Source organism: Lagopus muta, chromosome 6 (genome assembly GCF_023343835.1).
Source record: "Lagopus muta isolate bLagMut1 chromosome 6, bLagMut1 primary, whole genome shotgun sequence".
Classification (NCBI taxonomy): Eukaryota; Metazoa; Chordata; class Aves; order Galliformes; family Phasianidae; genus Lagopus; species Lagopus muta.
The window spans coordinates 56,047,283-56,059,763 of NC_064438.1; the positions used below are offsets into that span (position 1 = coordinate 56,047,283).

At 47.9% G+C, this 12,481-nt stretch overlaps 1 protein-coding gene across 19 annotated transcripts in view; it reads right to left on the bottom strand.

The window, feature by feature from the left end:
• Positions 1–1,135: 1,135 nt before the first annotated feature.
• The window catches only part of FBXO34 (F-box protein 34), a 41,825-nt gene continuing 30,479 nt past the window's right edge, over positions 1,136–12,481 (bottom strand). For 16 of the 19 annotated variants that reach the window (XM_048947560.1, XM_048947552.1, XM_048947558.1 and 13 more), the window contains 2 exons: positions 12,089–12,288; positions 1,136–3,762 (listed from right to left, as the gene is read on the bottom strand). In XM_048947560.1, the coding sequence (XP_048803517.1) occupies positions 1,620–3,762; positions 12,089–12,165 (2,220 nt within the window). In that variant the 5' untranslated portion in view covers positions 12,166–12,288 and the 3' untranslated portion in view covers positions 1,136–1,619. Of the gene's footprint in view, positions 3,763–5,842; positions 6,318–7,326; positions 7,448–12,088; positions 12,289–12,481 lie in introns of all 19 variants that reach the window. The other 3 variants (XM_048947563.1, XM_048947561.1, XM_048947562.1) reach the window with 3 other exon arrangements.

Genomic DNA, 12,481 nt, shown 5'->3' on the forward strand with positions numbered 1-12,481 from the left:
GAAGCATCACAGGCACCAGCCCTGCTACAGTGCAATTGGGAAGGAGCAAAACATGCAGCAGCAAGGTAAAAGAAAGAATACTTTTGCTTCAAACAATGGCATCTCCATTGAGGCACACCCCTCTCTATGCAGGGGATTCAGCAGTTTAAAAGCAAGCTTGGAGCTTGTTATTCTCATTTTTCTCCATCCCCCCCAGAGGCCTCAGTCACTGAAGGTGACCAGAATCTCACAGCTTGTTCTAAGCAAAATGACCTCACTGCTTCCTTATCTAGGTACAAAATATTTTCCTCTGCTGCTTCTACTTCAGCCCAGCAGTGACTTTCCTCACCACCATCAGCGCCACGCATTTATCTCCACTTTTCCAGAGTCCTGGGCAGGGGGCAGGAAAGCTCTTTCTTCTCCCTCTTCCTTAACTGAAATTCAGGTGTGGCCTTTGATCCCATCAGTTTTGGCATGATTTCAACCACAGGGCAGTCCTGCTCATCCCGGCCCTGCACCCCATTATGAACCCAAGTCCCAGGGGATGCCAATTCTCCTCCATGCAGCTTTCTGCTCTCCTTGCTCCTGGCTGGCACTGCAGAGGGCAGAGCAGCACCCAGGTGTAGCTACAGCAAGAAGAGCAGCAGCATCCCTTACAAAGCTGAGCGCAGGCTGCCAGGGCTCTGCCTTTTCTTGCACAATAACGCACCATAAACAGCAAACCAAAGCCCACTCCTGTCTGCAGAGCAGAACAGCCACTGCTGGGGGTTCTGCCCCACATTTCAGCCCTCCCTGGGCACAGGGACAGAATGCAGGAGATGAAAGCAAACGCTCCAAGAGACACCATGAAGAGTTCAAGGAATCACCACCATTCAGTTGTGCTTCTGGCAGCCCTCAGAGCGCTGACACACAGCAGAAAGCAGCAGGCAGGGGCTGGAGCACAGCTCTACCAGGAAGGGTTTTTGCTTCATAGGATCAGGCTGCAAGTCTGGGCTCCAGCACAACACCAAGTGCTCACCTCCTGTTTCACAGTATTTTCACAAGACCAAGGCAGCTAAGGCAGATCTAGAATGCACATTTTATTTAAGTAAAAAAAAAAAAAACCCAAAAAACCAACCAGACAACATGGATAAGGTAGGCAAGAACTTCTTTTATATTCTGACTATACAATAATATTCCTCTCTTTTTTTCCTCCGCTGCCACCACTACTGTCATGTTTCTGTTCTAGTCTAGTTTTAAGGTTGTCCAGTTAAGTTGTTTGAAGATTCTTTAACCAGGTTGGCCTTTACCTATTTAGAGTTTCTTCTCAGAAACATTCATATATTATACAGGATATACAGATTTTGAAACAAGACACTTAAAAACACACACACCTATAGCCGCAACACTATCATAGCTGCATTGTAGTGATTACGTTGTTCAGCCAGCTGTAGACTCTGTATGTACAATTAGTTTTTATAGTGTTATTTACATAGATGGACTAAAAGCTTTCTTTATTCTAAAAGGTAAAGGCTCTTGTGTTGAAGTATGTGCAGTTTCATAGCCCTGTGAAAAACACGACAATTATATACACTGTAAACAGCACAAGGCATGAGAATCTCCTCCTACCCCAAACCATCTCACAGGAAAGTGTATGTGCACTAATATTCCTCTTCTCCTTCGGCTCCCGCTCCTCTGGTCTTCTTATGGAGAGCACGGTTAAAGCTGTGGCAGGCAGGAACCCAATGATTGTCATGGAGACCCAACTTACAGCCCGGGATGCCCTTCTGGGACCTGTGACAGCACATCCAGTAGCCAGGCCCGTAGGGTAAAGCTTGGCAGTAAGGTTTGGGGTGCCAGCGGCACAGCGACACGTCCCCCTTCACGTACTTCTTCTTGCACTGCTTGCAGGGGTCTTCTCGGTAGCGGGGGTCGCGGACCCAACGTGAGTCTGCTGGCCTGATGTTGTAGTACTCGATGATGAACTTGAAGTAGTAGCAAGTACATTTTAGGGCCACCAGGCTCCTCGTAGGGAGCAAGCCGAAGATCTTCACTATGATGTGGTGAGGCAGGAAAGCCATATACTGCTGAGGTTCCAGAAGCTGCTGGATTTTAAACCTGGTCTCCAAAAAGTCATGCGAGACCTGCCGTTTCAAGCAGGAAGCATCGAGTACTTGCAAAGCACCTTCTGGAGGGGGAACAGAAAGGGCTGATGGCTCAGGAGAGACGCTGGTCCCGACACACGATTTGTCAGATTCCACAGCCTCCTCATCCTCGTTCTGCACTCCTTCTCCTGGCTTCCCTTGGGTACATTCCTGCAGCGGCTGTGGTGCAGGAGCGGCATTCTGTTCAGCCTGGAGAAAAAACAACCTCCCTGGGAGGGGGTCTTCACTCAAACTGGAGGGAGGGAGCTTCTCTTTCCTATCACTCTTGGCGACCGATATACTGATGCACAAGGGCTCCTTCCTAGCAGGATGCAGGCTCTGCTTCGAGAGGATCACAGCTTCTTTCGACGTACAATCAACACTCGTGCTCTTGCTCGGCAAGGAATCCGCCAGCACCCCAGCCACAGCCGGACACAGGGCTGGCAGAGCCCTGGGAGGCTCAACCCGCCTTTCAGCATCGCTCCTTCCAGCCGCAATGGCCAACACAGCATGAGCAAGTCCCGAACCCGCATTCCCCTCCAACCCAGGAGGGAACGGCTGCGGAGCAGAGGCAGCGCCATCCCACAGCCCAGCATCCCCACACCTGGCTCCGCAGCCAGCCCCCGCCGCCCCCAGCTCTTCACCCACACTGCCTACAGAGGCCCTGCCAGGCTCAGCAGCGGGCTGCGTGCTGCTGGCCAGGAGCACCCGCCCCACGTTCCTGCGGAAGCTGTTGTTGCGCGACAGGCTGCCGCCGTCCCGCTCGCTCTGCCGCCGCAGGCACTCCGACTCCAGCTTGGCCACCATGTCCAGGACGCGCACCGGCTCGCTCTGCTGCTGCTCGCTGCCACCACAGCTTCCCCTCTCATGTACCTCACACGGCCCGGCGGCAGAGAAAGGCTCAGAGCTGGGAAGAGCACCTTTAGACACAGCGCTCAGCCTCGCCGTGGAGGCAGACGTGCAAGTTTTAGCACAGTCTACCAGTAAAGCACTTGCTCGCTGCTCCAGAAACGCAACCATCTCTATCACAGAGAGGGACCTGCCCGGGAACACCCCCTCACCACTGTCATTCACACAATGCACCGAGCAGTGCTCGATGCCGCACGCGAAAGGCTCCGGCTGGGAGCACCTGGCATTCGCCTCTCTCATCCTTTCCAACTGGAGCTTGGCTTTTTTCAGATCTACCGTTTTTTTCCGGCGTTTCACCGTTCTCCCATCGATATCCCACGTGCTTTTGAGCTTCATGGAGCCCAGCCGGTTGTTGCTGCTGCACTGCTGGGCCGCGAAGAAAGCGATCTTCTCCTTCGTGTTGCCGGGCTTCACCACGGCCCACACATCCAGAGGCCCTTCCCCTTCTTCTCCCTGATGGATCGTTGCCGACAGGACGTTTTTCTTCTCCCTGGCGCTCAGACCATCTGCCGGACCTTTCCCGTTCATATTGCACATAGTATTTGGATAAATAATTCCCAGAAGCTTTCGAGATGGACTCACAAGGGGGGGTTTGGGGAAAACGCTCAGTTTGGTGCAGTTGGTGGCGTATTTGTCTTCTCGGGGTGACCTCTGATGGGTCATAGGTGGGCCTCTGAGGGAGTCCTGGCTTATTTCTGATCGCTCTTTCCTCTGTAACTTGAGATATGGCTTTAAGTGCATACCAGAAACCCTAGAAAAACAGAAAGGGAAGAAATTATAGTTGCAAAATATGCCTGCCTGGAACAAGAGAAAGTGGCTCAGGGTAGGCACCAGTGTGCCTCCTACCCTTCATCAAGCAGCCCACACCTCAAAAGGAACCACATGAAAAAGGAAAAGCAGCAGCCAGGCAGCTACAGTCGGCCCTCGGAGAACGACTCACATCTTGCAATGATTGAAATCTTAAGGACAGCAGAGATCTTCCCAATAGAGTAATTTGTGTCCAGGGAGTCCCGAGGTGAAATCCTAATGCTTAAGTTATGTCCATGGTGCAAATGCAGTGGCTTATTCTAGAGTCCAAGCAATCCTTCCATCCGTTCAGCCCCGACCCTGCTGTAAGGCACTCAGGGGTCACAGCGCTTACCTTGACCTTACCTACCAGCTACAAGGACTCTTTTCAGAAGATAATTAAAGCTAAGAGGGGAAATCAGCAAGTGTAAGTACACTGATCAGACATCCCAGCAGACTGCCAGTCTCATAACACCACCTGAAATGATCATAGAACCACAGAACGGTTTGGGTTGGAAGGGAGCTTTAAGACCATCCAGTTCCAACCCCCTGCTATAGCAGGGACACCTCCCTCTACAGCAGGCTGCTCACAGCCCCATCCAGCCTGGCCCTGAATGCCTCCAAGGAGCAGCACCCATAGCCACACTGAGCAATCAGTGCATCACCAGTTCCAGTGCATCAGCACCCTCACAATAAAGAATTTATTCCTAATATCTAGCCTAAATCTACCCAACGATGCCTATTATCCTTGAGTATATCGACACTGGCAGATTTGGCACGCTCCCCCTTGTGCTGCACATCAGATGCCAAACCAAAAAGTGACAGAAGCACCAACTCTGGCTGGACAAAACCACATCCAAGCAAGCCTTTTTATGGTTAAGATCTAAGAGCTGTGAAGGAGACACTACTTGGACACTGCTGCCCTGACAGCAGCACTACTCAGGCAATGGCCCTACGCCCCTGGCCCCACTCGATTCATCCTTTCTGTTGCACCTCCACCATAATCTCAAACACAAAGCTCAAAAACACAGAAGCCCAGGGCACTGCCACATGGGATTCCATCATCAGGTGACTTCAGGCTCTTCCTCCAGGGTGAACAGATAAGCACATTGCTGAACTAACTACAGATTGCGTTTCCATGGCAATCTCTGAATTGTTACATTAAATGCAGAACTTTTTGAAATGAAGATCCTCCCTGACTGTTAGTTTAAAACCAGCACACTCAACGCCATCACCAGCTGGTGCAGACACCAATTTCCCCTTGCAGCCACCACCAATTTCTGGTATTGCATTTCTAGTCCTAAAAACAACTTTGAACTCAAAGTTCCCACACAGCCCCATGCGTCAGCCAATGCAGTCCCTCAATAACTGCTGAATAGCAGAATCACAAGTTGGAAAAGTCCCCCAAGATCCCCAACACAACCTCACCCCACCATGCCCACGTCCCTCATGCTGCAGCTCCATGGCTCTGAACACTCCTAGGGACGGTGACCCCAGCACTCCATGGGCAGCTGTGCCACTGCAGCACTGCTCCTCCTGAGAGGAAACAGTCCCTAATATCCAACCTGAGCCTCCCCTAGTGCAACTTGAGGTCATTCCCTATCACTAGGAACCCAGGAAAAGAGCATAACGTGCTCAGCAACGAGCATCTCTTCCCTTTCAGTTTTACAGGCAGAACATGACGTCACCCTTGCAACCAGTGCTAATGTCACCTTCCCTTCAGCAACACACTGTGGGGATAAGAGAGCTCCCACTTCTGCACACACACGCACCCAGTTGCTGGGTTAATTCTCTCCCCATGCCTTCTGTGCTAATTCCAGCTCTTGCTGGAATTGGGTCACCTCCCAGTTCACTTTCCTCTGCAGAATGCAACTGAGCTATTTTGTTTCCCTTCTCAGTTGGATGCTAACAACTAAAATAACCTCATAAAAATAGAACTTCGGGGTGATGAAATAGAAGAGAGGATAGGAAATCAAGGCTGCTGCAAGTTTGCTCGAGCCTACTTTTCCACAATTCATAGCTGCTCAGTCAGGCCACCAACACACCTGGGTCAGTGTCCAGGCCAGAATCAAGGTGCAGGTGAAAGGCAGCAGAGAAGCATGCCTGCAATCTTCCCTTCCCCACTCAGAAGGGCATTTTGGAGGTGCTTTCAGGAGAAAAGCTGTGGTAGCTGCACACAGCAGTACCCTGGGGGAAGAAAAGGTGAAGGCAGTGCAACACACAGCTTTCCACCTTGAAATCCCAGGAGCTGGGAACGAAAGATCAGATTTCCTTGCTGAGTTTTCACGCCAGGGTGCTTGAAAGATGAGCTGAATTATGTGCTAAAAAGGCTTTCTTCAAACCATTTTCAGGAATCCAGCAGGACAAATCACTTCAACACCCTTCATTAAGGGAAAACTGTAAATGAAGGTGAGCTCAGGTATTACATGAATGAGAACAGGACTGAACTGGTTACCCAGCGGGCTCGGAGGACACGTTTAGCCAGCAAAGTTGGTTCAGCTGCTCACAGCTATTTCAGGTCTACGGAGAAAGACAAAGGATAAAGTTATGCCTCACCTACTATGGATTTCTCATTTAAGGTTATATTTCCTCCTGTGTTTCAGTTGGTCTCCAGCTAGGCCAACAATACCATTTAAGGTTGAAAAGTTACAATTTGCATAACAAAATTATGCCTTAGTCAGAAGTTTTACTGCCAGAATAATTGCCTCATTTGAATTCAGCATTCAGCTCATTGCACTGTTTTAATGGATCCAGATTTAAAGAAAACCTTCCTTTAATAGTTTCAGACAGCTACAAAACTCCATCTGAATGGCACTGCCACTTCCCTTCAAGTTTTCAGGCCATGAGGAAGAGCTTTTAGTAGCAGATCTTACCTGAAAGCGTCGCTAAGAGAGAAGCAAATCCTCACCCCCACCACTTACACACTTTGCCATGAACATTCAAAATTCATCCTTCTTAAACACGAAGAACATCTTCCCCATGCATCAGCAGCACGTTTCATTCCTAGCTCCAGGAATCAGAGCAAGGATTTCCAGCAGAAAATGCTCTGAACGCAAACCAGAGCCCAATCCTTTCCCCCCAGTGCCCACCCTATTTCTGCACCACTGCAGTGCTGGCAAGCAGAGAACTGTGGCTGCTGCAGGTGAAGTTTTTAAGTTACAAGTTTTTTAATAAACACCAAAAATAATTGTTAAAAGGAGAAGTCACTGACAATTCCCTATCATACTTGAGAATAATTCTGTTTCTTTTCCCCTAGTCTGTAAGCCATCAAGCTTTCTCATTCTATCTTTAGAGACAGTGACTCTTCAGAACTTCATGGCATAAACATAAGAGATCCTCAATCCCACATGTGTGGTTTTGAAATGCTGATAAGAGAATTCTGCCAAGAGCCATCAGCGCTGAAACAACTGGCAGTGCTGCCTTCACACTGTTATTCCATCCTTAAGCCAATGAAGTGAGAGGACCAGGTTGTTTTTTGTTTTAATTTCTAATCAGCCATGTCTCAGGCACATAAAAACAGGATACTTACAGTTCTGGAATGACACTGCTGTTTTTACAAGTTTCAGTACAGCTCCTTGTCACTACAGTTGGCTCCTATGCTGGACTGGTGCATAAATGCAAGCCTTCATACATGCACACACCTCCCCTCTCTGTGTGGAAGGGAAGATCCATTAGCTACTGCACCAAGCCAACCAGAATCTTTCTGCATTTATACATCATCTACATCACAACGGCCTAAAAACCAAAGTATTTCCTTGAATAGAAACTGGAGGAAAAAAAAATAATCAATACAAGAGGCTCCACTTTCACAACTCACAGAATTGCAGGGGTTGGGAGGGACCTCCAAAGACCAAGTCCAACCCCCCCACTACATCAGCACCCCACCATAGGTCACACAGCTCAGTGTCCAGCCCTTGGCTACCTGCACAAAAGGAGACTCCACCAGCTCTCTGGGCAGCACTGCACCACTCTCACCATAAAGAAGTTCTAGATGATTTTAAAGGTCCCTTTCAAACCATTCTATGATTCTTTGTTCAACAAGACCAGACCCAGCACCAACCCAAAGTCCTTCCTAGGGTCTACAGAGAGCCTACAGATCCCATCCTGCGCCTCGGTCAGGACTCCCAAAATGCCCTGTGAAGCACAAAGATTCCCTCTGGCCAGCAAAAACAACAAAACCAACTATGCTCTCAAACAGCACATTCACACTATATGTTTTCTGGGCAAAGCACCAGAAGGTTTTATTAAGAAGAATATTTCAATCTAAACCCAAAAGCTCCCCTAGAAGTTCTGTAAGCACTCCAGTAGGCAAGATTTCCTAGCACTGCTGACTGCGCGTGCAACTCTGAAAAACCCCTCAGGACACACAAACACAAGGCACCAGCCAGAAAAAAAAAGGCAGCAGCAATGAAAAGCCACACCAAGAGCAACCTCTGGCAGGGCACATCTCTTCCCTGGCATCCCATCTCTCTTATGGGAAACTTTGCTCCTCTGCAAAGAACACTGACAATTACCAAGGACTGAGCGCTGCACGTCAGTTCAACCACGGTCAACCACTTGTTATTTCTGGAAGTGCTCAGTGGGTGCAATCTCCAGTACCACTTCCATCCCCTTTGTACTGCTGGGGCAGGCAGAGCAGACAGAGAGCTGCTTCAAAGGCATTCTGCAGATCCTTCTGGGGTGGGAAAGTCCCAGCTAAGAGCCAGGGTGGACGACACTCTGCTACTCACTGAAGCTTGTTCTGGTGCATGGAAAGCATCCAAGCCTGGACAGAGGTGGGTTGGGAAGCACGGTGCTCCAGAGCAGGGGCTGGTGGGACTGTAGCAGCTGTGGAGGCATCTGGTTTCTTGAAAAAAGCACTCCCTTGCAGCACTACCTTCAGACTGAAGCAACTGCTCCCAATCCCTTTGTGCCTGCCTAACTGCAACACAGCATGGCCTGGGTTGCAAAGGAGCACAGTGCTGATCCAGTTCCAACCCCCTGCTGTGTGCAGGTCACCAACCAGCAGCCCAGGCTGCCCAGAGCCACATCCAGCCTGGCCTTGAATGCCTGCAGGGATGGGGACAGAGAACAAGCAAGGAGTATCACAGACCACGCAGCTAAACAGGTCTCTTTTCACAAGACTTGCCAGTGTTTTGGATGTAGGTCGCTCTGAATGTACTGCCTCCTATTTATTTCCATGGAAACTCCAAGAGATACAAAGAGCACAATAACACTATGTGACAGAACAAATTCTCAGCTACAAAACACTGTTTTTCAATGCAGTCACCACCATAAGCTCTGCAGGTTTGCCAACGATGCACAAGATCCAGAACCAGCAGAGGTGACCCACTGTCACTGTTGCCACATCCACTGTTTGGTCTCCAAATAATTTGGTTGTGGATGCCCCATCCCTGCAGGCATTCAAGGCCAGGCTGGATGTGGCTCTGGGCAGCCTGGGCTGCTGGTTGGCGACCTGCACACAGCAGGGGGTTGGAGCTGGATGAGCACTGTGCTCCTTTATGGCTCCATAAACATTCACTGATGAATGTCAGTGGGTGCCATTATTTCTGCATGGAGGAATTCAATGACACACCTCTGCTTCACACTCACTTCTGTGTCAGATGCCATTTCATCAGGCTGCCCCTCCACTGCCCATCTGCCAACAAAATTTAACAGAATATTGGTTGAAAGGTTCAATCTCTACTGCCATACCATCAATTTCCACCTGCAATGTTGTGGGTCAACACAAGAAAAATAGGATGCATTGCTCTGGGAACAGCCATTGTACAAAGGCACTTACCAGATGACATACATCAATTATTCATTGCAGCCTCAGGAAGCTCAGATCTCCGTTCCCTACTTTCCAATCACACCACAGATGACACAAGGATGACAGAAAGAGAGAAAACAACTGAAAGAGCTGGAATTCAGAGTCATCTCCAAAAGCATCTCCAAAGGCATTCAGCACCATGATGATGGCAGAGCAAGCATCCCAGACAGACATTCCCTAACTTTACAGAAACTCTGATGTTTCCTTTTGGAAGCATTATCTTTCCACAATGTTCATTCCCTCTCTTATTAATTGCAACTGGACCAAGGTCGTTTTTAATACAGTGGGGTAAGAAGTTTCATCAGGTAGTTAAACCAGCAGTGACACTATTCAGACTTTAAGACATACAGAATGTGCACACGTGAAAGGCTGTAGGAATTAACCTTGGACTGAACTATCATTAAGAAACACAGGAGCTCAAAAGGAAGGATAAGCAGAAACAGAAGGAAAGCCACCAGTTTGTTCTTTGAAAGTCAAGCCTTAAAGGATCCAGTTCATGAAGCTGGCCACACTGTGGTGTAGAAGATTTCTCTGCAGACAGAGTGACCCAAGAGGCATTCTTCCAGGAGTCAAGAGGTGTTCTCATTATAATGAACACATCCCAAATAAGAAAAACTCCAACTGAACACGTTTCTTCTTCAGGAAGGATACAAGAAGTAGCCATAGGTTTCAAGTCTTCAGATCAATATTGCCTGGAATGCAGCGCTGCATTGGAGAAAGATTGTGGCATCTCCAGGCCTGCTGGTCTTACTTTGGTGTAAAACAGTGCTTTGAAAGAAAAGAGGATTACAAGGACATGGGGAATGGGGAAAAGAAATAATACAATATGTCAGACCAATCTGAAGGTTTTCAGAAGAGCTTTCTTGAACAACACTCTGATGTGGTTTATTCATATGGTCTCAGGAGGCACACGAAGATCTACTGGGTAGGACAGATTTGACAAAAAGCTGTTGAAAGGCACAAAGAAGCTGTCTTAACAGCAGGGAGCCCCAGGTGATGAACAATAAAACACCAGCCTCAAAACCAAACACACTCCTCAAGAATCAGCCTGGAGAACCATTGGTTTTTCTTACAAACAGCCTCAACAACAAAGCTACAGAAATGAAAGGCAATGCCAATAGGGATGAGGTGCAAAGCACTTGGTTAACAGAAACAGGGCAAAATTCTGAAGTACAGGTGGTGATACAGCAGAAGGCTGAACACCAAGAAGCACAGTTTTCACTGAAAAAGGTGCTGCAAAGACACATCCATGACACAGAGGCAAATGAAGGCAGATCTGTGACACTGAAAAGCACTCCTATAAGGTCTCCCTTGGAAGTCAGCACACAGTTATTGTCCTGGCTCAGAGGAGATTTACCTTGACTAAGAACAGGCACTGCTCAGTAAGCTACTAGAAAGCACGGGGCCACTGGGCACAGCAAAACATAGGTGAGGGGATACAGCTGCAGCTTACAGAACACAGCAAAAAAGGTAATACTGAAAACGAGAGGAGGTCCTTATACAAAATAGGTAACACCACCAGCTCAAATTAAGCTGGCATGAACATTCGTTCCGGGGATCGAAACGTTCCTAACTGCACAGTTAGAGCTGTCATCTTCAGTAATGGTTTAATCTATGGGAGAAGAAAAGACAGAAGTCCGGCCTAAAAACAAGTTCACCCAAAGGATTACGAGACACTCCTTGGGAAAGCAAGGAGCTGGGCAACCAAGGGAGTCCTTTCCAGCCCTAAATTACTATGAGACTAACATAGCAAGTATGTGTTGCCTACACAACCACAAGGAACAAAGGTTAAAGTTTACTTTAAACCCACATGAATTTTGGAAATGAGAAAGCTGCCTCTCTTCCTTCAGATTGAGGAAGTCTAAGAGTCTTGGTTTCAAAGGAGATACGTATTTTTTTGTTGTTCAAACTGGCATGTTCTTTCATTTGCATAAGCACAAGTTGTTCTGTACGGTGTTCCTATAACAGGACACAGTGAGAGGCGTTCACTTCATTGTCACATAAGCACAAGTGTTTGAAATCAGTTGTGCATTTCTTCTTAGCAAGAGACACAGGAGAAGGAGCAATACAAAACCTCAGATTAAGCCAATCCAGTTACTTACTCCATAGTAAGAGAAACCACAACAATGACTGCCAGCATTTCCACTGGCTGTAAGCTGACTGCATATTTTAAAGCCTACTGTGATGAGCTACTCTCCAAAATACTTCAAAGCCACATTCCCAAATTAATTTACAGCTGTTACTAAACAGAATTATAATAATCAAAGGTTTCTCCAAGTACAGTACCACCTGTAGTTGTCATTATCAAACAACAGTGTCAAAGAACATTTCTGCCCTCAAGCCATCACATTTTAGTTAAAGGCTATCGGAAAGTAAGGATTGAGACCAACTAAGTGATACAAGATGATAAGAAAGCAAGGAGAAGGCCAAATGGGTGCTAAATGCTTAGCTAAAGGCAGGCCAGCTGCTCTGCTCGTACCGTTTGACTTGATGGAAGGTAGAAGATGCAGAATTCAGTGGTTCCCTGTGGAGGCCAGCTCTGCAGGAACTCTTCATCGTAACTCCCCCTCCAGCTAAGGCACGCCGTCACAGCCAGTCCATCCTGGTTCACATGCAAGGCTCCCTCCTCAGCTCTCCTCGCCCTGCACAGAGCTTCACAGTGTCTCTCCCACCTAGAAACTGAACAAACATGAGAAAAGTAGCATCATGTCAGAGTACAGCAGGGCACAGGTATCGGGACAAGGATCCCTTCCCAAAGAAGGTGAAGAAGGATAGAAAATATGCATAGATATAAATACACCACTACACATTGTAGATACTCTGTGTATACACAAACACACACCATACAGACATGTCCACATACATAAATATA